This window comes from Rhea americana, unplaced genomic scaffold (genome assembly GCF_003343005.1).
Source record: "Rhea americana isolate MKP2758 unplaced genomic scaffold, rheAme1 scaffold_503, whole genome shotgun sequence".
Classification (NCBI taxonomy): Eukaryota; Metazoa; Chordata; class Aves; order Rheiformes; family Rheidae; genus Rhea; species Rhea americana.
The window spans coordinates 139,126-165,961 of record NW_028186650.1 but is presented as its reverse complement, the minus strand read 5'-3'; the positions used below and the strand labels follow the sequence as shown (position 1 = coordinate 165,961).

General features: G+C 34.9%; 2 protein-coding genes across 3 annotated transcripts in view; one reads left to right on the top strand and one right to left on the bottom strand.

Moving 5' to 3' along the window:
• Positions 1 to 14,355, top strand: part of ALKAL2 (ALK and LTK ligand 2) — a 15,178-nt gene extending 823 nt beyond the window's left edge. The window contains exons 2-6 of the mRNA XM_085317773.1: positions 156 to 487; positions 3,013 to 3,066; positions 3,185 to 3,265; positions 5,748 to 5,813; positions 14,274 to 14,355. Coding sequence (XP_085173899.1) covers positions 229 to 487; positions 3,013 to 3,066; positions 3,185 to 3,265; positions 5,748 to 5,812 — 459 coding nt within the window. The 5' untranslated portion in view covers positions 156 to 228 and the 3' untranslated portion in view covers position 5,813; positions 14,274 to 14,355. The remainder of the gene's footprint in view (positions 1 to 155; positions 488 to 3,012; positions 3,067 to 3,184; positions 3,266 to 5,747; positions 5,814 to 14,273) is intronic.
• Positions 14,149 to 26,836, bottom strand: part of ACP1 (acid phosphatase 1) — a 22,169-nt gene continuing 9,481 nt past the window's right edge. The window contains exons 2-6 of one of the 2 annotated variants that reach the window (XM_085317772.1): positions 25,970 to 26,043; positions 25,577 to 25,690; positions 21,081 to 21,142; positions 19,550 to 19,655; positions 14,149 to 18,664 (exon numbers count right to left, since the gene is read on the bottom strand). In XM_085317772.1, the coding sequence (XP_085173898.1) occupies positions 18,587 to 18,664; positions 19,550 to 19,655; positions 21,081 to 21,142; positions 25,577 to 25,690; positions 25,970 to 26,043 (434 nt within the window). In that variant the 3' untranslated portion in view covers positions 14,149 to 18,586. Of the gene's footprint in view, positions 18,665 to 19,549; positions 19,656 to 21,080; positions 21,143 to 25,576; positions 25,691 to 25,745; positions 25,860 to 25,969; positions 26,044 to 26,836 lie in introns of both variants that reach the window. The other variant, XM_085317771.1, reaches the window with a different exon arrangement.

The window sequence follows — 26,836 nt, the reverse complement described above, 5'->3', positions numbered from 1 at the left end:
GGCTGCGCTGCCCGCCCGGGGGGACCCCGCCGCTGCGCGGGCGCCCGCCTTACGTAACGTGCGGAGCGGAGCCCGCGCTGCTCTCCGGTAGTCGCTCCGCTTTCACCCCCTTGAGCCTCTCCACCTCCAACCCACCCCCGATTTTTCTCTTTCAGGGAAGTAGGAGGCCTCCCACAGCAGCGGATCCTTCCTTTTCGTCTGGTCCTTCACCCTTCAGGTCAGATTGCAATGAGTGGACTGAGGTCTCCTGGGTTGCTGGGGCTGGTGCTGCTAATGCTCTCAGCAGGATATTGCAAAGAGAAAACTGACTCCACAGATTTGAAGGACAGGCAAAGTCTCTTAAATTTGATCATGGAGATCATTCAGGAACTGAAAAGGTACCACTTGGAGAAGGACAGCGGGGTACAGTACTTCTCCAAGCACGACTACACCTTAGATCGAAGGGAAGTGGCAGACTATGAGGGATATCAGGATGAGCAGAGAGCTGGTAAGTTGCAATCCATGATTTAGGGGATCTTTTGCTTTCTATACTGCCTTGCAGAATCAGAAATGACATCAGATTGCTAGTTTTATATCAAGCATTCATCACTCAGAATAACTGCAGTTGCCTCTGTATGAAAAACTCATAGAGGCTGCAACTTCAGGATAGCAAAACTYCATTCATGCTTCAGAAACTCTTACTCTCTGGACAGTGTACTCAACTGAAAGTCAGACCTCTTGTGTATGGGCTTTGAATGTACAATATTAATACAGTGTACAATATAGAATACAGAATGTACAATATTAAACAGTGAAATAGGCTGAGAACAGAGAAATCAGGGATGAAAAGGTTCTTCCTCCTGGAAGCTTACTTTTTTTTTAAATGCGCCTGTTTTAAGTCTTTCCTGGAAATGACCCTGTCAGTAATTCCTCTGCAGGACTACGCTATGCTCTTCTAGTGTTCACATTTAGAAGTCTTTCCTGCAGTTCAGCCTTATTAAACTTTTCACCTCTACTTATCAGTCCTTTTTGTACTCTGGTGCTAGCATCCTTGAAATACTGGGGAACTGAAACAGAGTACTGCACTGTCACTCTTCAGGCCACAAATATTTCAAATCATTCCTTCAGTCATCATTCTACTCRTTTGAATTGCTTTTCTATAACCTCCATCGAAAGCCCAGGTTTCTGGTGAGATAATATTTGAAATTGTATAGAGCAGTCCAGAAACAGTCATACCAAGCGCCATGATGAAGGGTAGTCAAAGTTCTGTTTCATGATGTACTTCTGTGCATCCATCTGAAAGCTGGTTTGACTTCTGCTGCTGCCATGTCTAATTTACTGTTTGGTGTCACTCCCAAACCCCATCAGTGTTACTGCTGCTCAGCTTACACCTGCTGCTGGAAATGACTTTCTGAATATTTTCCAGCAGATGTCTATTCATTTTTTCCCAAACTGGCTTTGATTTTGCTATTTTGATATTTGTGTGTCCATTTTTTGATCTCACAAAGCTTCTTTCTACCTTTTCTTCGATATCACTCATCTTCAAAAATCACAATGATCAGCAGTTGTTGGTGATTGTCACTAAAATGTTACTTCCCTATCTGGATGATTAATGAATGTATAAAAGACGACAAATTTGCTCTACTTAAGATCAGCACTCTGGGAAGATTTTGTCTGATAAATGTCAAAAAGTTAAGAGGGCAGATTGGCAGCGAACGCTAACCTATACAATTCTGAAGACTTAACTTGGAATTTGGGCAGAGTTGGCTATCCTGCATTTATATGTTGGCGTGAAACATCTGGCTTTTGATGATGCATTTGTTTATGTGAATATAAAACCACTTGAGATTAGTTGGTTCTGCTATCATTGACTCCTAAACAGGATTTTTCATTCTGTTGTTATAACACAGTTATTACCAGTAACTCTAAAAAGGTTCCTTTTCAGAGGACTCTACTGTTTCTAGACCTTCATTTCAGTTTAGGTATTACTTTTCCAGCGAGTCTGTCCCATGGGAAAAGCCTGAGTGAAGCATGTGAGTTTTTATTGCTCTTCATGACATAATTAGGTCAAATATGATAAGGTCAATTTTACTTACACTCACTAAAGTTAGAAGTAAATGAAGAATGACTTTCGAGAAGTGTCTAACCTCACAAGTCAATCAGATCTGGATGGAAATGTTCCGTGTTTTAGATCTGATAAGAAGTGCCAAGGGAATGAAAAAGGCTGCTAAGGCATTTATGGTCAAATAAATAAAGCACCATGTAGTGTATCATACACAATCATCACTAAGCTATCAGTGTAGAGTTTGTAATTGAGAGCAATCAAAGATAGCTGTAAATCAGGAAGACACAAGCAAAGGTTAGGGCTAAAATGGATTTCAGTAAACCAGTTTCATTTTGCCATCTGCTGAACACAAAACCCAGAGTGGTAAACCACAAACATAGGCAGCCAGAAGAGAGCAATTTGCTTGGGATCATTTCCTGTGAATTTTATTTACTGCTAGCGGAAAAAGATAGATTCCTGTAAGTAGATCAATCCAGTTTCATGATTACAGCCGGATAGTACAAACACACTTCTGACAAAAATAGTGGATACATTTACATAAGAGAATCAGAAGAGACGCCAAGAAACCAAACTTAAATACATCTTTGGATCTTTACTGTTAGTGGAATATGCCATTTCTGAGCAACTGTGAACTAAATTTTCTTTAAGAATTTAAATTTAGATTAGGTGATAATCCAAACCATAAAGAACTAAAATCCAACTCTTAGTTGTCAACAGCATTAATGACTGCACACCGAACACGTGTGTTTCATCATCACAGTGCTCTGCAGTACACTTTACAGTGGCTCCATTTGTAAAACCAAAGCTTGCAGTTTGGTCCACTGTACACAAATGATGGGTTTTTTTTGTCTGTCAAGATGTAGCAGTGGTGTTTGCTCATCTGAATTTATTCCCTTTTCTTTCATACTATACTTGGCAAACATAGTTCCAGTGTAGCACAGTGAATATTCTTTTTTTCTGTCCAACAGAAATAGTTCCCAGAGATTTGAGGATGAAAGACAAGTTTTTAAAGCATTTAACAGGTATGTTTAATTTTGCATTTGTATCCATTATTTCATCTACAAACTGTAGGCTGCACTGTCCTTCCAATACCTTCTGTGAGCTGTGCTGATTAATAAATTATTTTTCTTTATGTTTCAGGTCCTCTCTACTTTAGCCCCAAATGTAGTAAACACTTTCATCGACTTTATCACAATACAAGGGATTGCACCATCCCAGCATGTAAGTGCCAAAAGCTAAGGTTAACTTTGATAAAACAGCAGAAATACCCTAAATATGGGGCTCTGTGGGATACCAGATTTATGATACTATGCTAGACTGCTTCTTGCAGTGAAGTCTGGGGTGCTCTGAAAGATGCTAACTGAGCTTTACAGAATGCTTGCTGGGATAGTGTTACTGGTTGCAAAAGTGGGAACATGACTTCAATACAAATACACTGTGTGGAGTAACTGTAAACACTGCTTTCTTAGATACCTATGGATGGGTTTGTTCGGTTCCAGATCAAAAGGTGTTTAATTTTGCATAGGAACATACAGCTCCTTTACCAAACCTCTCATATTTAGGCAGACTCAAAATAGAATCAGAAAAGCAGATAGGACTACTTCCTTCTTAATTAATTATCTTATATAGAACGTATCTTACGGACATTTTATATTTTGGCGAGTCAGCTTGTCAGTGATCTTCCCTGTAAATCTTTGCAACCTTTGTCTTCAGTGAAATACATAAGTGTAACTTACTAAAGCCCAATAAACAAACCAATCGATGTACACAAATTACAGTATCTCAGCAATGCTGGCAGCATAGAAAATTTTAAAAAATCAGAAATTGACAGTCATCAGTTGGTAGATATGACTCCAGATTAACAGAGAGGCAGACCTGTTGAGTAAGAAGATGCTATTTTAGTACAGCCTTTTTAGAATGGAAGAGCACTTTATTTTACTTGTCTAAGGTCAACCAGTTGGGTCAGTAACAGAGCTGGGAATAGAATCAAGAGTTTCAGATTCCAAGTTTCAAGTATTAATAAATATTTCAGCCCAATATATTTTAAAGGCATATCTGTTAAGAATTGCAGACTTCCTATTTGTACAGATTCGGATTAGGACCATTTTGGAAAGATACCAGGCTACTTACAATTGATGAAGAATTATAAATAATGTCTAACCAGGTCATGTCCAGTTTACATTGATTATGAGGATGGTTGTTAACTAGTCTGTTTTAGACAAATGCATGATAATGTTACTTCTTCCGTAAGGTCACATCACAAACATTATTTGACTCAGCACTAAGTAGTACCTTCAGGTTTGAAGCTAAAGACTAGGTGGCCTGAAAGTCTGAATTAGCCTTTTCCTCCTGACAAGTGAAATATCCACTAACGTAATGTTTTCTGGATAATGGAACATAACCTGTATAAATGGCAATTATAGCATATCTAAGTTGTGAGTTAGGGACTGTTGACATTGAATCTCTAGGAAACATCAGATGTAGTTACTCATTAAATAATACTAAGAAAAAATTGCTATCAGTCACTATGTTAGATTTGCTAGCATCTTCTTAAAGCAAATTTCTTGTAAGAACATGAAGTAAACAGCCTCTTGTAATTCTTCATGCACAGTATCATGTTACTTTTGATAATATTCTGATTTTAGGTTAATACTTACCTATTCAGTCTATGTAGTCACTGAAAGGCAAATCAACAAAGAAAAAAGTGCCCATGATGCTGCAACAAATTGGTAACTAGTAGAAAAGTATTTTGTGGGCCTACTTTCTAGTGCTTTGTGTAGCATAGTAGCATTGACATATGGACACTAACTTAGTCTGCGGTCTGTCCATGGCCAGCTTTTTCACATAATTTGCTCACAGTTTGCCATGTACAAGGAAAAAAAAACACACACACACACACATCTTGATGAATTTTTTTTAGCTTTGCGTCAGTTCTGTTTATCACAGCTCCTTATTATGAATGCATCAAAAAGCAGAAGGTGCCTAACATCAGAATTACTAACAATAGGAGTACTGTGGAAAAAAAAAATTAAGATCAAACTTAATACAGTTATGAATGAGTTTATATGATATGGCTCCTTACTGTAGCTAGGGGCTGGACTTAATGGTCCTGTGATTATATAGAGAACATCAAAAGAATAGGTGAAATCATTCTACATTGGTAATAAGGGAATATATATATTCTGTTTCTATCAACTAGAGACGTTATTAATCTAATATATCAATTCTTCCAAGACAAAAATATATTAAAAAGCTGCATTATTTTTTAATTATGTTGTTAGGCCTATTCACTAAAGACTGAATTTTAAAGATGATTGAGCAGTACATTTTTTTCCGCTAATGTGGAAATACTGTAGTTACATGCTTAGATCCCACGTTTGAGTACAGGCACAGATACATAAATTTTCATGCATACATGCATTTGGACAGCCTCTATACATGTTCATGTTATTTATCTATAGATATTAAGTACGCACAAATCACATGTATGTAGTTGTATGTACCAATTAGACAAGGCACACACTTATGTAACTCTTGCACATTAAATTTCCAGGTCTGAGAATCAGATTTCTATACCATTGCAAACTAAGTTGTTGGTTAAAGTTTATTATGACAATAATTTGCACACCTTTAACAATTTTGATTTTTAAAAGCAAAACTGGTTACTTTAGAAATGTTTATTTATGGTGTTTTTTCATGACAGACTATAAGAGATGTGCCAGGCTTCTTACTCGGTTGGCAGTAAGCCCAATGTGCATGGAAGGATAAGGTAAGCTTTTTGATAGCAGAAGTAGCATTCCACAGCATAGTAAAACTGTGGATTTTGCTCTTCAAACATGAAAATTTGTGGGAGTGTAGTAACAGTCGCTTTTTGGCTAAAGTATTCTTCTTTCGGAGTACTTGGCATAAGTGTCTTAATCTGGCAAAATATTGGCCATAAATAAAGGATACCCCCCACCGGAGGCATTTATATAAAAATACGTGTGCATCAGCTGTGAATTATTCATAGCAGTATATAGTTAGAAGATAGTGAATTTGTTGTTACAGAACAAAGCACAACAGCTGTAGCTGACTGAGTTGACTTAGTATACAATTGCGCCTGTTGGCAATAGAAGCCTTTTTATGTGTGCAGCTGTAGATTTATGGTGTACATTTTAATATGAATTAGTATATACATAACTGTACACATGAAAACTTTATACATGCAGATTAGTTACAGGTGCTTTTATAATAATTCAATTAAAATATATTAATACCATTGATAAACTAGCTTTATGTCACTCAGATTTCTTGGGATTTCTGCTTTGTTCATCTTTTATGTCAATCGGTTATATCCTTCTCTTTAACCTAGATATGCCTCTTAAATTCCTAAAAATGCTTTGATAATTCAGTAGTACACCAAAACCCAAAAAAGTACTTTCAAACTATCTATACTTCTACAGAATTGACACATAAGAACACAAAAGGACTAATGTCCTTCTCAAACTTTTCCTGAGACAAAAATGTGACCTCTGACAAAGTGATAAATAATAACCCATAGAGATTTGTCCATAACAAATGCTGTCAAACCGATATGTTTCAACTCTATGACAAAATAATGTATCTTGTGAGAAGAGTCAGTGAGGAAAAGCAGTAAATACTATGCACCTCATTTTATTTTTTAAAGTTCCCACAYTGCTTTGCATAGCATTCTCACAAGTAAGCTAGGGAAATGCATTCAGGATAAACATAAAAATGGTTGGAAAAAGATTTCAAGTTATTAGTGCTTCACAGGCAAATTGGGAGAATGTTTTGAGCAGAGTTACACAGAGATCTGTTATGGGTCTGACATTGTTCAATGTGATCATCGATAACTTGGGTGACAGAAGAGATTATATACTTTATGAATGACAGGGATGTAAGAGAGGCAAACRTAAGAGTACAATATTGGAATTGAATACTAATATTAAAAATAATCTTGGATAACTAGTGTAAAAATAGGATGCAATTTAAGGGAAAGAGCAGAATTCTGCAGTCAKGTAGGAATAACTGCAGCAGGAATAACTGCAGCAATATAGGGCAAGTTGTGATTGTCTAGATGGGTAGAAGTTCTATACAAAATGTGCAGGTTGAAGTGGATCACAAAATAAGCATAAATTAATCACATCACACTTGGAAAAAAGGCAGATAACATACTGGAATGTATAAGCATAAATACCTGAAACAACCTCTTCACTATTACTGGTAATATCTCCACTGAAGTACTATATTCAATTAAGAGTATCACACTTGAAGAAAGATGGGTGCTTCTTGGTCCAAAGGAGAGCAACACAGATAATCAAAGATCTAGAAAAAATTTTAAAAACATTAAAGGAATTGGAGTTACTTAGTTTGAAGAAAAGAAGTCTGAGGGAAAGCATGATGGAGCTATTCAATTTCATAAAAAGTAACTAGAAACCATCCCCTATATTCAGTGTAGATAAAGATGAGGTAATATATTTAAATCTGCAGCAAAAGAGGATTTCAGCTAGACATTAGGAAAGACTTGTAATGGCAAGGACAGAGATACATATTAAATCATAAGATATAATTTTACTTTCTGATTTTRTGCTGAGCTCCACATTTTTTTAAAGTATTTTTCCACCTGACTTCCGATCTGTTTTCATTTTCACATAAAGAAAGCAGTATACAATAAACTATCTCAGCTTCAACACAGATGTTTTTTAAGGTTCAATCATTTGATGTTACTTGACACCTTAATCTCAAACATGCAGCCACAGAGAGGAATCTTTTATCCATACTTTGTGTGTTCAGGGATGGAATCATGGGAGCAATTGTATATAGCAATAAAATAAATAAAACTTAGCAGATACTGAAATCAAATGATTTAGCTAGGAGAAATTCCAGGGATTCAACCTTTCAATTGCAAGATCCATAAAGCAAGGAAGAGATGAGCTATTATCTTTCATATTCACCTGCAAAAGGTAGGTGAATAGTGTTATTACCAATGCTAATAATAAGCAGATATGTCAGACTAGGGAATTATTTTCTTCTTTCCCTTACAAAGTTCATGCATCCTATTATGAAAACACAAACTCATATTATGAAAGAACAGAAAAGAGTAGTTCTATTCTCAAGCTGTCAGTCAGCTGTCAGTTAAAAAAGAAATCCCTATCTTGTTTAACATTTACTTTGCTCAAATAAAAAGCATGTTTGAAGGGGAGTAACATTCCACTTCTGTTATCTTCCACAGACTTGAATGAGTAATAGTACCATTACTCCTGACTGACCTGCATTAATAGAAAGAAAGCCTATTCTCCACCACAGATACCTTGAGATCCGTGGGTRTCCCCATAAAACTATGCCTTTCCTCCTCAGAGCTTTTCCACCTCATCAATTCACTTTGTGTGGGTAAAGCATCTCTCACAAAAAAGTATAATGCAGCCGTATTTGTTTTCATCTTTTCATGGACTGAGCTACAGAGAAATGGGTTCCTTTTTGTATTTTTCCACTTACCAATACTTTTGCTCCACAGAGTAGATAATTATCATTAATCCAGACTTCAAGTGTTTTCAAGAAATTTCAAAATTTGAACATAGTACATTTATACATAGCTAGACAAGATTTCAAAGCAGTGCTTTTTTCTTAAGATAGTTTTCTAATGCAAGAATAGGTATCTGTAGCCTGAAAGCATATAGACATTTCCAGTCTCTTAGTATTAATTCTAAAGCTCAGACTAACTCCTCAGTCTTAGATAACAAAATAATTACATGACATTACTCCACAAAAGTTGAAGTTGACATATAGTGCATTATTTTATAATTATTTATAACTAAAATTGTAGTCTATTTGTAGTTTAATGACTAAGTTTATATTAATTATAACGAGAAAGTACATTTTAGAAAATCTTTCTGAACTTTGAGATGTTTCATATTCTTGCTATTTTAAGCTAAATTCTTAATTAGGATATAATTCAGGGGTTTTCCATGGGAAAAACCCAGAAGATTTGTGCTTTTTTCTTACTTATCATTTAAGTGTTGAATTATTGCCCAAGAAATAGGGTATTTAAAAATAATGAATTATAAATGTGTTTATGTGCTTTAATTTAACAAAACTCTTGAGCCTATGCTTCTTCTAAGATCAAGMTAAATACACTACCGAACTGGAGCCTCAATACTAAAAAAAGAATAAAAATTTAAGTCATAYTTGAGATTTATTGCATATTTTTTCTTCAAAATATATCCGCAGAGATAAGGTTCAGAATAAGTATCTTGACAGTTACTTTTAATCTTATATTCCGATATTTAGACATACTCATTTTTATATTTAAGCATGTTTTTGACAGTCAAGGTGATATGCTAGACCAATCAGTGATCTGATCCAATATGCAAACTCACGTATTCTAACCTAATAACATTCTTAATTGTCCATGCTTACGCTTTTATCAAGATTTTATATATATATGTATATATAAAATTCCTATTTTGCTCACTAGCTGAAAAATAATTTTATTGTAGGCTCATGACTGGGCTATAGATGAATTAATGCTTTTGATCCTTTGACAAGCCAATAGTTAGCTTTTGTGTATTTTTAAAATCCACAGAAAACTGTCCATATTTAAAGATCAGTTTTGAAAGAAAAATACTAGATTTGGGCTTGGTTTGGACTTAAAATGTGTTTTGGATTATCGTAGCTTTAAAGCACACAAAAAATGTTGAAACTCAATGCTAAAATCAAACAAGATAGGAAAACAGGAATTAGACATCTTTTACTGTCATAGTACATAACCAATTTGTGTGTGCGTGCGTGTGCACACACACGCTATCTTCTTAAACAAAGATTGAGTGTTCACTGCCAAGCCAGTGCAGTTTAGCCAGATGATTACAGTTCTTAAACTCAGCTTAGTTTTTCCTACTCAAATCTACAAAATCTTCAAAAGTAGGAATTAATTTACAACTGTGAAAAGGTTTCACCACACCCTGAAAGAGGATATACTCCCTTCTGTTCCTAACTCAGCTACAGGTTTTACATTAAAAAAAAAAAAAAATTATTAGAGATAATAGCCAAAGTTTTCATTAGTTATGTTCGTGTTCTCCTATCAAGTCAAGGTTCTCTCTACAAGCCCATGATTGATATCCACTGCTCATGGAAACAAGGTTTCATAAGCAGCACTTGCTTGGCAGATCAACAAGATAGTTCAGTCAGGGATGTGTGTAACACAAATTTAAACCTTATGGGATCAAAAGTTAACAGTTTTCTTCAGAGATGAGTCACCTATTTTATAATGCATCTGTGGGACATTCACTTTCTAATTTATCCTACACATATCTGACTGGGCTCCATCATGTGGTTCCTTTACAGAACATTCACATTTTGCCACACACAAAGATGTAAGCAATGCGAGGGCTCTTACTGCCCCTTCACTTGTTCAGACTACATTAGGGAAACCGGAGCAGCATCTCTTTACTACCACATCACTCATGGTTCTTTCTTCATGGGCAATTCCAAGTTGGGTTCCCCACTTGTCATCAGCGCCATCTCTAACATTTTTTATTCTCTAACACCTTTTCCTTCTTGCGTTCACATGCTTAGGCCAGAGTTCTCTCCCCTACACTCCTTTGTTCTTTCAGCTTCATTTTTCTCCAGTTCCTCCAAAGTTCTCCTTATCCATGCAGATATATCCAACAAACATTATATTGTCCGTATGTACAGCAATTAAAAAAAATGTCAGGGGCATCGTTCCTGAAGTCTTCACCTATAGTTCAGTTACGATATTAGCAATATGACGGGGAACCTGGAGAAGAAATTCTGGCCTCCTTGACAGCATTTGTCAAAATTGCTTTGGCTTTCGGCAGATCCAAATTTTACCGTTTCTATTTGAAAACTGGAGGTGTTGCTGTTGGTGCTGTCCCTTTTCCATCACTTGTAAATTGTTTGTTAAAGACCAGCGATTGCACAAATCATTCTTTAAAACTTCTTTGTAGTGTACATAGTAGCTCAAGGAGTAAGGACTGCAATATCATGTGTGAAAGCTTGTAGCTTTTCCACTGCAGTTTTATTTATCTCTGCTTTGAAGATTTCTTTTAATTACTTTGCTGACAACGTACTTACCTTTATGAATTTCATACCTGTGTTGTAGATAGTTACTTCAAATGAACAAGGAGACTAGCAATACCATATTCTATATTTATTATCAAACCATCCTTAAGCAAAAATAGTATCTGGGCTCTTGTTTAAGCTTTGCTACACACATTTTCTCATAATGGAACAACATCCCTTAACTGATCTCTTTCTTACACAGTTTCTTGTTCAAAGTAACACTGAATGGACTCAATGTCAGCCACTTCCATTTCAGAAAACAAGCGAAGGTTGAATTAAGATGTGGGGTTTGCATATTATTCAGTGAAAACTGACATTTGTTTCTAGAAAGTATAGCCTGATCCATCATATACAACTCCCAGGATATAGTCCATCATCTCTGCTTGGTTACAAAAAGTAGTTCCTAAGGTACCTGATTTAGACTTTATAATAGCCATTGCTTCAAACTGGATATGTAAGTAACTCATTCCAAGTTACTGGTGTGGCATAATCCAGCTTTGTTAATAGGCATTTTTGAGTACCACAATTTTACTTATTAGAGGATCTCTGTGGATTGCACCAGATAAAACATTAACAGCTTCACTGTGTCCAGTATGTTGATCTCTGATTCAGTGCTCATTTTAGAGCAGACTTCTATCTAGGCAGTCACAGCTGAGGAAAGAAAAGGAAGGAAATTTTGCTACAGAATTTTACTGGCACAGTATTAATGGTTATATTGACATTTAAAACATTAAACGCTCTTCTACAGGACAGGTCTTTCCCAATGCTTATGTCTATTATCACTCACGGATAACAACTAGAACCAAATCTGGAAAACTGTAGTATGCCTTCACAATAGCTTTCATCTGTGCTTTTTAAAATAAAAACAATTTTAAGGTTGTGAGGTTTTAACCATCATTGCTGGGTTTTTTTTTTCACATTAGAAAGGAAAACTTAGAAAACCAGAATGGGAGAAAGGGCTTGTATGGCTGCCAATATTCTCAATAAGATACTGCAATCAACTAGTATTCTTACTGCAGATCCTGAATGTTGTGTGTCATCCTTCAGCTAAGCTGCAGTCTTATTTTCCTAGATTTGATGTATGTGGCACAGACTATGTGAAAATGTGAAATAAAGAATACTGCAACAGCAGTGTTTAATGCTACAACTATTGGGCCTTTCCATGGGATTCTGAAAAGGCAGAGGATTTAGGAAACTGCAACTTACCTGAGCACTGAGAACCAAACATCCACAACTTGTGATCAATGTCCATACAGAAGCAGGTACAGACGAAATAACAAAGGAGTGTTCTGTGCATGAACATGACCGTTCCCAGTTTTTCAAGCTCAGCGAGCTGTATATTTTCATTAGTAATGAAAAAAATTATTAAATTCTGTGTATAACTTGTCAGCTGTACCAAATAGTTTGATCAGCATATTAGTTTATAAACATCACTTTTCAGCTTAAATAGAGCACAGTATGGATATATACACAGAAAATAAGCTAGATGAAAAAGCAAGATGGAAAGAACTTAGGCCAGTATCTCCTTTAGTGAAAGAAGTTTTTTTTTAAAAAAAAAAGAAAAGAAAAAAGCATTTGTCCTATCTGCAAAGCCAGAACAAATCTAAACTACATTAAGCCTTTCTGTTATTCTGTTACATTATTACATTTTTATAATGCTTTTATAAAAATTACAAAATTAAATACATGTTTAAATAGAACACTATTGACACTATGAATACTACTAACAAGTAGTTCTGTATGGACCAATAGCTTGATTTCCAATGGATTATATCGTGGCTGACTTTGCACTCAAATCAAATCAYTCTATTACAAATTACACTTCGGCAGAAGAAAAAATCAGGGAACTTCAGAATATCAGAAAATTCACACTGATCGTGGGAGAAAGGGAAATGCATGTGTTCAAACAAACAATATAGAAGTTTTAAGCTTAGAAAATGACATAATCAGAGGATCTACTGCTTTGTATCTGCCATGTAGACTGTTTGGTATCCATGATACCAGAGTATGATACCATATGCTACCGTGAGGAAAAAAAAATCCCTTTGAATGTGTTCTCTTGAAAGCACACTCTCATGCGCGGTTTCTGTCGTCTAACGAGAATAGAGTTTGTGCTACATATTTTTCTTTCAATTAGGGCATTAACAGGCTGTCATCTTTACCCAGTTTCATTTGTTTCTAAGACTTGAAGCATTTGATACTCATCTGTCTGGAAAATGAGGTGGTGGGAAGTGTGGTTAACAAACTCAGAAGTTACTGGATAGAGGACAGACTTCTAAATACATACACAAACATATATAGATAATTACATTTTTTCAGAGAAGTAGGCTTATAAAGGGTGTAGGGAAAAAAGCACTGAAGGCAACCTTCATCACTCAACCACTTAGGAATTAACCTTTTTAACTATTAGAAAGTACCTATTTAACATGACCTGGAAGTCTATGCTTTCATATCACTGATTTTTATACCAGTCATAGAAATGGCTTTGATTTGATTCCAAGAAACTATCCTGGGCAGAGTTAATAGAACTGGCAGCAAATTCAACCATTGCTGCTATTCAACTTGTGTTGCTTCACTGTTTGCAAGTCCYATGGGTAAGATTTCTATTACTGAATCTCAGAAAGTTGCTTTTATTTGCTTCTTGTTTATGAGTCCAAGTTTCTTCACTGATAGGACCAACAAAACACTGAATCCTTCTAAATCTTTCAAATTTGACCTTGACAGATTTACATTACTGGACATTATATCAGCTTCTTCTTGATATAAAGCTATTAAGACAGAAATCTACAGTCTGTTAATACTGTCCTTGCTGTTTATTCATGCTTTGATCTCTGCTGCAGTTATACAAAGATGCTAAACTGATCTGCAAATACACACTGAATTGGTAAAACTCCAGTTTTCCAAATCATCTCTACCTATAATGAAACACCACAAAGAAGTAGGATTCCCAAAACTTCAACTTATACRCTAATTTAGTAGTCAGGCTGATATGAAGTGAACTAAATCAGAAATGTGCTTTTAGATCCTTACAAAATTAAATTCTCCAGTTTTATTTACTTACTATTTTCAATATGATAAATGCATTTTAAACACTTGTATGCAAGTATGAAAATTATGAAAAGCAACTTTCTTCTTTCTTTTAATCCAACAGATGTTATTACCATGAAAAGAAACACCAAGAACCAAGAGAAGTGCCTTGGAAACCAACAGGGAAATAGAACTTACTACCTTTATAACATATTCCATTGTGAACAAGAGATTTATTTTTGCAGATTGACAGACTACTTCCCATAATTCTTTTAACATGCGTTTTGTATGCTGTCAACAGTTTGCAGAATGACATTCTTTACAGTAGTGTAACTGCCTGTAGTACTTAATGCTCCATACTTAAAAAACACACTCTACAACTGATGTACAATGCTGCCAAAATTACATAAACACGAACACTTCACCGAGAAAATTGATGTTCTGTTGCTTAATTCTGAGGTTTTAAGGAATGTTTGTTTGTATATCTAGAACTATTAAAGATCTGCTCCACAGTAGTTGTGGTCACTTGATATCCTTCATGTTATGCAATTTTTTAAAAGTTTGGTTAAAACAGACTTGCATTGGGGTCACATTGTACCCTAGGAGTACAAATTGCATGACAAAGAAACGTTATTCCAAGTAAACATATTTTTGGGGACAGTGGAGCATGGATTTTGTACACACACTAAAGCTGCCATTAATCTACTTTATATAATAAATGTATAAAACATTCCAGCTAACGTGCAATATGTAAATACTGTAAATAACAAACATAAGTAATAAAGTGTTTGGTATTAAGTTATCCTCAGTGCATTTTCTTTTCACCCCTYGGACTGCAGAATTTGATGAAATGGAAGCTGTTCTCAGGTACTCACTGTAATTTATCCACACTTAAACCTTTTGCCAATGAGTGTTTCCTTGGATTAATGGGGGGAGGGAGGCAGGGGGAGTACACTCCCCTCAGAGAATTCCAGTAGCTTGAACACTCTCTTTGGATTTGTGTGTACAGTCAGATCTGTGTGTTCCAATCTCAAGAAGTGTCCAGACTACAGGGCTGCCCCAACTCTTACAGATTCCTAAATTAGATTTTTTTTTTCCTGGCCAAACTTTGTCAGAAATTCTGCAGTCTATTCATGATACTGTAAAGTGATATAACCAGTACGTATCCAACAAAATATTGTAGTACCGTAACTTTTGAGTAAGTCTTTGCTGACTCCTCAGGAAGCTTTGATATGATTTTCTTTAAATGATATGCCTTTCTTCCTTAAATCAGATATTCAATCCAGTTGTTATAATAAAGTGGCTCAAACGGGGGGGGCTCAAACGGGGGGGGGGGTATGATACATGTCCTGTAGTAACGATCTTTTTCTAAATACTACCATTAAGCTTCCACTTTATCCTCAATTACATCCACAAAATGTAAAAACAAAACAAAACGCTGCCCTGAGAAATAGGTAGGCTGAGATTCTTGAAATTCACACTAAAAAACCCATCAGCATCCATTTATCTTAAAAAAAAATAAAGGAAAAATGACAGAAGTACTGCCATCATTTAGGCAGTACTGAAGTTTCATTTCTCATTGGCAATAATAACATGTACACTGAAAAACATGTAGTTAAGAGAAGTACTCCTACACAATTCACTTAGCTGCTCGTCTGCAGTAAACATGGGGGAGGAACTCTGTGCTTCTCTGTAGTTTCACTGATTGAAATCAGATCAGAACTTAATATGGGAGTTTATATTGTAAAATGAAAGTAGTAATATATCTAATGGCTTAATAAATGAATATAAAGAACTTAATTCTATGCAAGCTTTTTCCAGATTTGGCAAAGTCAGCATACTTTGATAGAAGATACAACTATACTATATAAAGGTTTGCTTATTTAGCCCTAGATATGGGTTCATTACCTTAATTGAAGGAAAAAAAAAGAGCAAATTCTACTTTATTTTTTTTTAAAGAAAAAAACTGTAAAAGCTTAATTATCTTTGTGATTTGTGCATTATGTTTACTGTTTTTCTTGTAACCTAAATCATGGTACCATGCAACTGTCCTTACTCTGAAGACTATCCTGCTTCTGTATTCTCATTATTTTATAGTCTTTCTACATGCAGTGTAGCTCTTCCAGCTCAAATGCATGAATCTGCTTCAAAAAACAAAACAAATCCATCCCCCAAACCCAAAAGCAAACAGAGATAAAAATAATAATAATAAAACCCCAGCTTTTTCCTGCTACCATAGCCAGTGAATCATTTAGCCAATATATTACTTGCTGAAAACAAGTTGGCTCAAGCCTGACCCTTTGAATTTAACATCGAACTAAGTTTTGACTTAGTATCAGCTTGGAATAAAACTTTTTTTTTTGTTTTGTTTTTTCTCCTTTCTGTTACCCCAGCAGTGCAAAGATAAATATTTACAGCTTTTAAATCTTGGCTTTCAAATATACAAAACTATAGGTTCAATTCCTACTCAGGCATGATTGTGAAAGCACAAACCATCATGTTCTCAGCCTTCTGAGTTATTTTACTTCTAATAGAATATTTGAGATGCTAGTACTCTAAGTACTGCTTCTGAGGTAGTGCATAAAACCACATCTAATATGGTTTGTGCCTAACTGCTCATTATTTTCAGTCATTTATTTTGTTAAAGCATTCATAACAGAAATGGAAATTTTTTTTTCTTCTTCAAATTCAATGTTTCATCTGATCTGAAATATATATTCTTTGTCTTAGGTAAGAAAGTCTTTCATTTTGACTTGGTTTAACTCCCAAATTAATCCCTGAAGTGAAACAGCCTAAAAGAATTTTTAACCTAWAATTTCTTAACTTGATCTTCAAAAAAAAAATCAAAATTGCTGGTAATACAAATTATACATAAAGATACTTGTTTCTGTACTTGGATATTCCACCTACCATTTGCATTTTGTAAGCAGGTTTTTAAATTTTATGTAATACTGTATTTTTAGGAAAATTCTGAATGATCGCTCAGGAGTCAGAAAACAAATCTCATCAACACAAACATTTTTCAGCTGTTCTACTGCAATAGTCTTAGGAGACTTAACCCCCACTATGAAGGCTGCAGCACATCTCCACAGTGACACCAAGATTCCTCCCTCCCCAGGAATAAGAGAGTCCTCTATCAAAATACATCCCTTGYGCAGGAGGTGAGTGAGTAACGAATCCAGAGGCAACTCTATATTAGTTTGGAAGGTAGACAGTGGCAGTAACACAGCAAGGCTAAGTAAGAAAGCAAGTTTTAAAGATAATGTGGGTAATACCAGTTCATACCAATGTTGCCATTACTTGAAATAGGAAATTGCCATGGTAGCAGTTATGTTACTACTCTCAAAAGAGACCTAAGGCAGAAATGAAAGGCAATGTTCAGACAAACAGGCATGGACTTTTACAATGCAATTTTTGTGAGAGCAGAACTTCCTACTTACTGGCCTTCTATTAACCTCAAATTATATTACAGATAATCAGTCAAAAGTGTGCTCTGAGAGTATAGTTATATATAACTGAAGACAGTCCAAGTACTCTCCTGAGCAGTATCTGACAATACTGTCCATAGAGGAACTGAGATTATAGCAAATTTCTTTAATTAGATTGTGTGAATTTTAATTATTTTTATTAACTGTATGATATAAAACATACACTTCACATCTACACTTTTAAAATAACAAGTTTTGTCCTGAAAATACTACCTTACACATACTTGTATAAGTATGCTAGGAACTGGCCCCAAGACCAAAGGAAGACTAACTGGATAAATAATATTAATATTAATCAGTACCTCTGAACTGAGTTCCTCTTAACTGGTATAAAAACTGATTTATTCTTTGTTAACTGAGTACTTAAACCTATATAAAGTGTTTTATTCACACAGGTTTGGCTTGCTCAAGCTTTGAAATAACATTAAGAGCAAACCTGTCTGGGGGCAGACACAGTTCTTTTATCCACTGGCACAATATGAAACAGTCCAAACACTGTCTAACGATGCTAGGATGCTATGTCTAAGTTAATATGCAGCTACTATTATCACACAGCTTCCTGTTGTTGGAAGTTGACTTAAATTAACCTCTAATGGCCCAGTAAGAGGAACTCAGGTTAGTCTGTATTGCACATAAAGAAGCAGTATGTTATTTTTACAGTGCTTGTCAGAAAGCACTGGAAGAGTTCACAGATAAATTTATTCTGAATGAAATACTTTATTATTACATAGATGCATGAGAAAATGGTTGATCATCTAATTGAAGTTTAAAACTTTTTTGTATTTTTCTAATTAAATGACAGAAGAGCTACAATACAAAATTAAACTGAAAAAGTGCCAATTTGGCTCAACTGAGGAGGCATAATATTACATTTCAAATACACCAATCAAGTAAAGCTTACATATTTCAGGAGGAGCTAATTATTTTCTTTTAGAAATAAAATGATGCRTTAATGAGGCTTCTCCAAAAATGCTTTACAGCATCTAACACACTGCTCGTAAACAGTTTCAAAGTCCTTTTCATTCCCCTAGAAAAGAGCAGAGGAAGAAAATGTAAGAATGGTAATAGGCTCAGATTAAAAGTTCTTACAAACTAGATCCTTGTTGCCAATAATGGCAAATAATTGACATTACAGAAGAATATAAGAATAGTACACATACTCAACATATTTTGCATATTTCCTCCTTGCTTTGAACTACTCATAGTACATGAGATTCCAGAGCCAATACTGTGATTCTGTGCTCAAAACCCCTTGAGTAACTTTCCTACATAGATATTTCTACTCTTTGAGCCTTTTCTCTTTTCTTTACACAGATTCCTTTCATGTCAACTTTCACAGTTTAACAAACCACCGTGTGGAAAAAAGTACCATTTTTGTTTTGAACCTGCCATTTGTTACTGTCTAGTTGTACAGAGTAGTGATTCTCTTTTCACCTTTTCCCATGATATTCAAGATTTAATAGAACTCTGTTGCATCTCCCTCCATTTTTCCTTCCTAAGCTGAAGAATCCTAGTGTAACCGGTTGCTCTTTGGTGACAGTATTTCACTTCTTTGACTATCTCAGTGTCCTCTCTTTCTTGATTACCTCTTTTTTGAGAACTGATGATGACTGACCAGGACTCTACATAGTATTCAAAATGTAGGGGCATTTTGAATTTAAATGATTTATATAAGCATAAAGATACTTTTCCTTTCCTATTCTAATATTTTATATTGTTTTGTTCTGATTCCTAGTAATTCCTAAGTGAAAATATGTCTACAGTTGACTTAATATTTCATCGGTTTATACACTCCATAAGAACAGTAGGATCCAGCAAGGCTATATATTACATATATATACATACACATGCGCAGACACTACATATATACACTATTTTTAATCAAGYCACCCAAAAAAATTCTTATACATACATAGTAAGGATCTTCAATAATAAGTTGTTTCTGTGGATCATAAGTCCCAAGTAGTTCAATTGTAGCCTTGCAGTCTTTAACTTGGTTGCTTTTCCTTTTCAGATCTCTGTAAAAGTAAAATTAAAAGTTTTTTCAATCAACTTCTCAGAATATTTTTGGCATCAGCATTTCAAGAATGTCAAATCCTTTCTTCCAAATTACCTCCCACTGATACCACATACTATTTTTGAGACAGTATTTTCCCCATCTACTCACAAATGAGTGTCCATTATCCTAAATGTAGTTAAAATGCACCTCTCATCTTCAAATTAAAAGCAGTTCAGCATTGTGAAAATCATAGCACTGAGCAGCTAGAATATGTTAAGTTCTTTTAATATTATAAACCTAAATTCCTAATCACCACTCACATAGTACAGAAAAATTAAAAATGCTTTGCAAAGTATCATTAGAATTAATTTTCTGCAGAGTGTTTTTTTTAAATAGTTCCTTTTTAGCTTTTGCAACTTTACTTTTCTGTCTAAATCGCACCACAAAAAGGCAGCAGTAAGGATTAACTCTGTGGCTTAACAAACTAAGCATTGAGCAGGGCCTCTGAAAACACAAACTATATTTTCAAGTCTTACACCAATTTATGGATGAGGGATGGGGGGTGGGCGAAGGGGGGGAAGAGAGGGAGAGGGATTACAGTGAAGTCCAACCATTTGCTTTGAGGCTTTTGGCATACCACCTAATAAGCAGGAGGAGGCCAAATGGCTCCAGGTAGGAGCCAGTTAGGAAAAGGGATGTCCCAAATTAAGATTTCTCCCTTTCCTGACATGACAGGAACTCCATCACCACGTAAAACGCGTCTGTCTTCCTGGAACTACAAGTAGAAATTCCCATGGAAACCTGCGTAAACTGGGTCTAAGTTTAAGGTGAAATAAAGTGTGGCAGTAGCAATATCCCTATCCTGCTCTACAGTTCTCTTTACGGAAACTGTTAATACTAAAGTAAGTTTTACATAAGAATTTAAACAAAACTAAAAGCAAATATAGTTATCTAGTCTTTAAATCTAGTAAATTTAGTCTTTGCCTGACAAACTGCAATCAATCCAAGTGTTATACAGCATGCATGAATGAAGGATATGAGAGGCCATTCAAAATATTCTAGAAGAGTGAACAAATTATACTTCTTTCAGTTAAGAAACTGCTGTTTTTAAAGTCTTTGTAGGTTACTAAAAGGTTTGTTTTTTTAAACTAACTTTATATGCAATAGTCCTTACAAACACCTTCACACTTGTACTTTATAGAAACTTAGCCCCTTAACACCAATTATAAGTGTGCTCCTAATTCAGTTGAAAACTTGCTAAAGATGCCCAAATTACCACACTAGACAGTTACAAATCCATCTTAAACTGTCCCAAAGACAGCCTTAATCAAAATGATAGGAAACAGGAGCAAACTACTGGCTATCAACCTTAATTCAGCGCTCATTCTATTTCTTAAAAAAAAAAAAAAAAAAAAAAAAAGTTTTCCATTTCTTTATACGTTACCTTAGATTGCTTTCATCCATACAAAGTATATAATCAAAGGTCTGGAAATCTTCTTTAGTAATCTAGAATTACAAATATGTGCTTGAGACTACAAACTGTGTTTGAATACACCAAAGAAAAAATTTTATTATTTTCAAATTACAGAATTTTGATTTATTCAAAGAAACAGATTACAAAAATTAAACTACCTTCAGCATCCCTTGCAATAAGGTATAAAGTCTTTAAATATACTCTGCAGTGTTATTTATCCAGTTCTATAGGTTTTCCACAAAATAAATAAATTATATTTTGTTAATAATTTTTAACATCTCATTAATCAACCTAGAAACATCACTAGAAATGTTACCACCTCCCATGCTTTCCAATAGCTAAAACTAAAGCAAGTTTCCAATGATAGAAACCATGCAATAAAAATGCAGACAATTTACTGTCTTAGTATTTCTTTGACAGGAAAACATAAAAAAAAATTAGATAACATGTAATACATACAATCCAGAAATTTGTGTATGATACAGAGGAGGAGAACAGGTGAAATTCATAGCTGAAGTATGAAGGTACGAACTACAATCTCTTAAAAAACAAACTCAAGTGACACTGTGTGAGCTCACTAAACTTACAACACCATGTGAAAAAATATCTGAAATCTGTTTTGTATCTTTGTACTGTCATACCACCAGTTATTTTTGTTTCCTACAGGTTACTGACTTCTAAACATGAAATTAATTAAATTTAAAGATCCAAGTTCAGAATAAGGTGGGCAAGCATTACTGATAAGCCATTAACATAGGTAGTAGTAATCTGTATTGGAATAAGGATGGCTGCAGATTTTAGCAGTAGTAATTAWACATCAGTTTTCATTATACTTTATCTTACAGTAAAAACTTCCCATAATGCCTAAAATGCACAATATGCTAGTAAAAAATATCTGAGCCAGTTGCCCCCAGTCAGGAAAGACTAAATGGTATGAAATTCGTAATGAGTTCATATTAAGACCGCATTGCTTGCAGTCTTATGTGTAGCATCAAAACCAAGAAACTTGGAAGGTTTCTATAGTACAGATTTCTCTGGCAGCTGTCTCTGGGAAGGATGGGCTAGAGAAGCAAATAAGCAAGCGAAAAGACAAAAAGGCAGAACTTACCTTCCTAGAAGCCAGAGCTTTAACTTGTAAAAATTATTTACATATGCAAACATTTTTTAGATAGCAGAAATAGTTTTTGTGTTAACAGCAAATATATATTAATTAAATCTCTCACACTAGAGAATATGAAAAGATTATTAGATTAAAGCTATACATGATACATTTCACACAGGGAGAACTGGGGGAAAGGAGCTCTGACAAGAAAGAGTTAAACAGTAAAAACTAATGCAGACTTGTTTATTTTCACTGTAAAAATATTAGCTGTATTCATGCTGTGTCTCTGACCTACGAAAATATTTTTACAGTGGAAATAGCTCTGTTTTCCTAGCAACCCTTACAGAACCTCTATAGGCTACTTCTGATAGCTCTATGCAGCTAAATACCAGCCCCTGTGAAAATACACAGGCATAAATTTCTTTGTAGTACTGACAGGTTGGAAGGAAGCAGTGAAAAGGAAAACACACTTGCCAAACTTCCTGTATACTTCAATGGATTAAAAGTTATTACCTTATGAACCAGTATTATCACTGATGCAGATGCTGTCCTGAAACAGGATGATCAGTTAACTTGTGTCTTAGCTTGKCCCTACAATAGCCATCAGATAAAAAGCGTAATTCAGCGAACTCCAGTGACCTGAAGTTTCCCCAAAAATATGAAAATTAGTCATATTTTGGGTGAAGAAATTGGAAATTTAAAATACATGTGTATTTTGAAAAGAGTATTGGAGAGTTCCAGTGATCAACTTTGGACAGAACTAAAAAGATAAGAATAATTTTTACATTAAAAAAAATGCACATAACCATTATTAAAGACAGTCCGTGGAAAAACATGTCATTGTTGTAATTTATCTGTGTTAAGCATTTCCCTTCCATTTCCAGAAGGGAAATGAAATCTTTTTTTTCCTCTCTCTCAAAAAGCAGAGTTACAGTGGTCCTCAAATTTAGCCAGTTGTGAAACAACATTTAATATAACCTTCTTCTAATCTCAATTTCACATTAAAGGCAAATGCAAGACATGAGTCATACTGAAATCAATTCTGACCAGAGCATGAATAAAAATGAAACTGATTAATGTAATCACTTTGTACACAAAGGCTAAGAACTGAGAGAATTTCAATAGCTACATAAACAAACATCAAACAGCCCATTATCAACTGTTAAGATTTAATATGTATGTTGATACTTCAGCACTTCCACTTAAAATTCATGATTATTATATACCACGGTAGGATATAACCAACTTAACATTTTCTTTTATATAAATCAGTCTTGTAGCATTTGTGTCAGTTTTAGAAAAAAAGAAAAAAAGAGATGCAATGCACCAAAAATATGTGCAAAATTATTTGAAAGAAAGCACCTTTCACAGGGTACATAATTTTCCACGGGAATGAAAAGAATAATTGCATGAAGCCGTCATTGTATGACTGTAGTTAGCAGACAACAGAAGAAAAATCCTTCCTTTGTAATTCTGCAGCTCGCAGGTTAAATCTTTCTCAATCTGTTCTGGAACAGTGGAACAACTGGAACTATTCTGGTGGTTCTGGAACAACTTCCACTGGCACTGTTTCCTATGTGACCACTCTCAACAACAAAGTTTTACACTGGGAAGTCCCTCTTTTTCCAGAAGTACTATGAGGCCATATCAGGATTGTCTCTCTCATCAGAGACCATCTGACAGAATTTTGAAACAGTTAAGATTGGAGTTACATAACTAACACCAGTAAGAAATGAACAGTCACCACAGGCCAAGGACTTGAAAATTTCCTTAGCAGAAGCTAGTCTTTTGGGGATGTTTTAGACATACTTTCATCCTGTTAGTCTTTCATATTACTGTCTCATCCTTTTTATTTTCTTCTGCCTGTGTTAGTCTTTCATATTATTGCCTCATCCTTTTCTTCTCCCCGTACAAGTAACATTTTATTATCGGATATACTTACAGCCTTCTTTCAGATTTTTTTCCTGTTTTTTTGATCTAAGCTCTCCTACTAAAAAATTCTGTTCATTTGCCAAAATGTATAGGCAAATTTCTTCAGGCATGTGTTCTCACCTTCTCTGTGCCAAAAGAGTGTATACACAGTTGCTTCAAGGCAGAAGATCAACTGTTTTGTGTACTTTGCTTTAGTTTAATTGCTCATAAACTGCTCCAGTAACATCCAAAGCCAGTTCTTCCATTTCCAAAGCTTATCTTTTAAGACAACAAACATGTTACACTAATGTGACCGAAGCACTGACTGATTAGTTTTAGTACCATTTAGCTAGTATTATGATAAACATTCTGGTTTTAAGCACTAATAAGCAATAAATCCAGAACTTGCAATGAAAAAGATCAACTGATTTTTCTAGCAATTATTCTAACAGTAAAACAGTCGAAATCTGGAACAGCATTGTGCTCAAATTTGTTTGTGCCATTATATAAGGAAGATTAGCATCAGGACAATCAACTAATAGAGGGAATTTATTTTAAAAAGTTGAAGAACTAAACATGTAGCTTTTGGAAATGAAAAAATAAAGTATGACCTCAGTAAGGTCTCTGAAGGGAACAGAAATGAAAGCCATTAACACAACTACTTGATCTTTTTGTCAGTACAAGAACTGGCAGCATAAACTCAAGCTAAGAAAGGTCAAGTCCTAAAGGAGTACTTTGTATGTAGAGAATAGTTAATTGAAATAAGTTATGTGCATTTATTTGAGATTCTTAATTTAAATAGATGCAGACATGTTTGTTTCAGATCTCTCTGGAATGCAACATGGAAGTATACTTTCTTTCGTTAGTGCAAACTGAAATGAATTTTGTCAAAAAGAATGTTTCAAGGCTACACTTTCCTCTGAAGTTACCAGCAACACTACTACTAATCTTGGGTTTAAGCTCAGTTCTAATTTAGCACTCCAAAAACTTTTTAAAGATTTTCATAAAAATTAGAAATTTTAACGATTGAGAAACAGGTATTTTATTTCCTTTTCAGATCTGCTGAATAAAAATGCAATCCTTTCAAGTTCCAGTCCATTTTTTTTGCTGAAGTAGTGCCACAAATTACGAGAAGTCATCCACTTTAAGTACTCAAAAATATTTCAGAAGAATGCATAAAATACTACGGTATTGAAGGTAGGATTCTTCTATAATGGAGAGGCTGCTCAAATGCTTCACAGTTTTACTTCCAATGAAGTTTAATAAGAAGAAACTAATTCACTTCAACTGGAAGAGTTAGGTCACTTTGGAGCCCTTTGAAAGACTGCACATATTTATTATGTGACATTTAGCTTTGAGCAAATGAACTTTGTCAAATGACTTCTGTGATTGTAATGGTTAAAGCTGAACAAAGAATGGGTATGAACATGAAAGAAAATATACTCTCTTCTACCTGCCGTGCCTTATGGGCTGTCTCAATGCCATGATTTCTTAGACAGCTTAAAGCCCTTGCATCTGGGCAGCGCCCCACGTTCCAGTCTGAAACAGCAGCACTGTCTGTCATCCACTGTAACAACAAAACAAACACACATACATATTTAAAGAAAATAAGAGTACAGTACCTGCCTGGCAATATGATTCATGGTAATGCCGTGCTTCCTCATGCAAGTCTGTCCTCGATAGTCAGGAGGGTTTCCTATTTCATAGGTAGATGTTGCTGCACTGTCTATCCTCCACTACAGAAAAACAAATTTATATTTTATTTTTCCTTTCCCACTGCTTATATTTGTCCTAACTGGCTAATAGACAGTTATTTCTTAGGCAGACACAGAAATAAGTTACTTACCTTATTTTCAACTTTTTCATCAGTTACAAGTTTTCTAAAAACTGCTTCAGCTATTGGAGAGCGACAAATGTTTCCTATAGAAAGAGGAAATTAAAGTAAAATTTAGGATGATTAAAAACAAAAATTAAATAGCTGTGTGGATTCATCAGCATAAATCAGATGAAAGATTTTTTACTTAGCTACAATGTGGATTGCTTATGTTATTCTATCCCAAGAGATACTACCACAGCGGAAACATAATATGCATCAGTTTCTTGAAATGCACATTATTGTATGCAAAGATATACCTTGTTAAAATAAATAGATGAGGGTTTGCATGAGCATATTGCCCTATTCCTCTCTYCTTCTACAGAGTCTGTGATCACAGAAGACAAGGCAAAATTACAGAAATTCTAAGTGGCAGCAAATCATCTGCAAATCCTCCTACATACTGGCATTTTCAACTAATGTTTTACTGGATAATCTACAAATATTCATCTGAAGTACTGACATTCTTATCTACCAATGAAACAAAAAGTTTTTTTGGACAAATCCAAAACACAATCACCACCACTGTGGAACCAGCTTAGAAAAATGACTGAACAACCTGCAGTAAGAAAGCTGGTAACTACTTAAGTAAAGTCACTGCAAGTCAAACTGAACCTTCAAGAGCAGCTTCCAGCTAATTCCAAAATCTTGAGGGAGAAAGAAAAAAGAAATTTTTACACAAGTTCTTGAACACTTAAGGAAAAGAACTTTTACAAAAATTTTTGGTCCAAAGTATGGAGAATTAGGGATGAAAGGTGACTGACAGCAAGGCTTAAGGCCCAAAAAAGGAAGGGAGGGAAAAAAAAAAAATGGAAGGGAGGTAAGAAGGAAGGAAAGAAG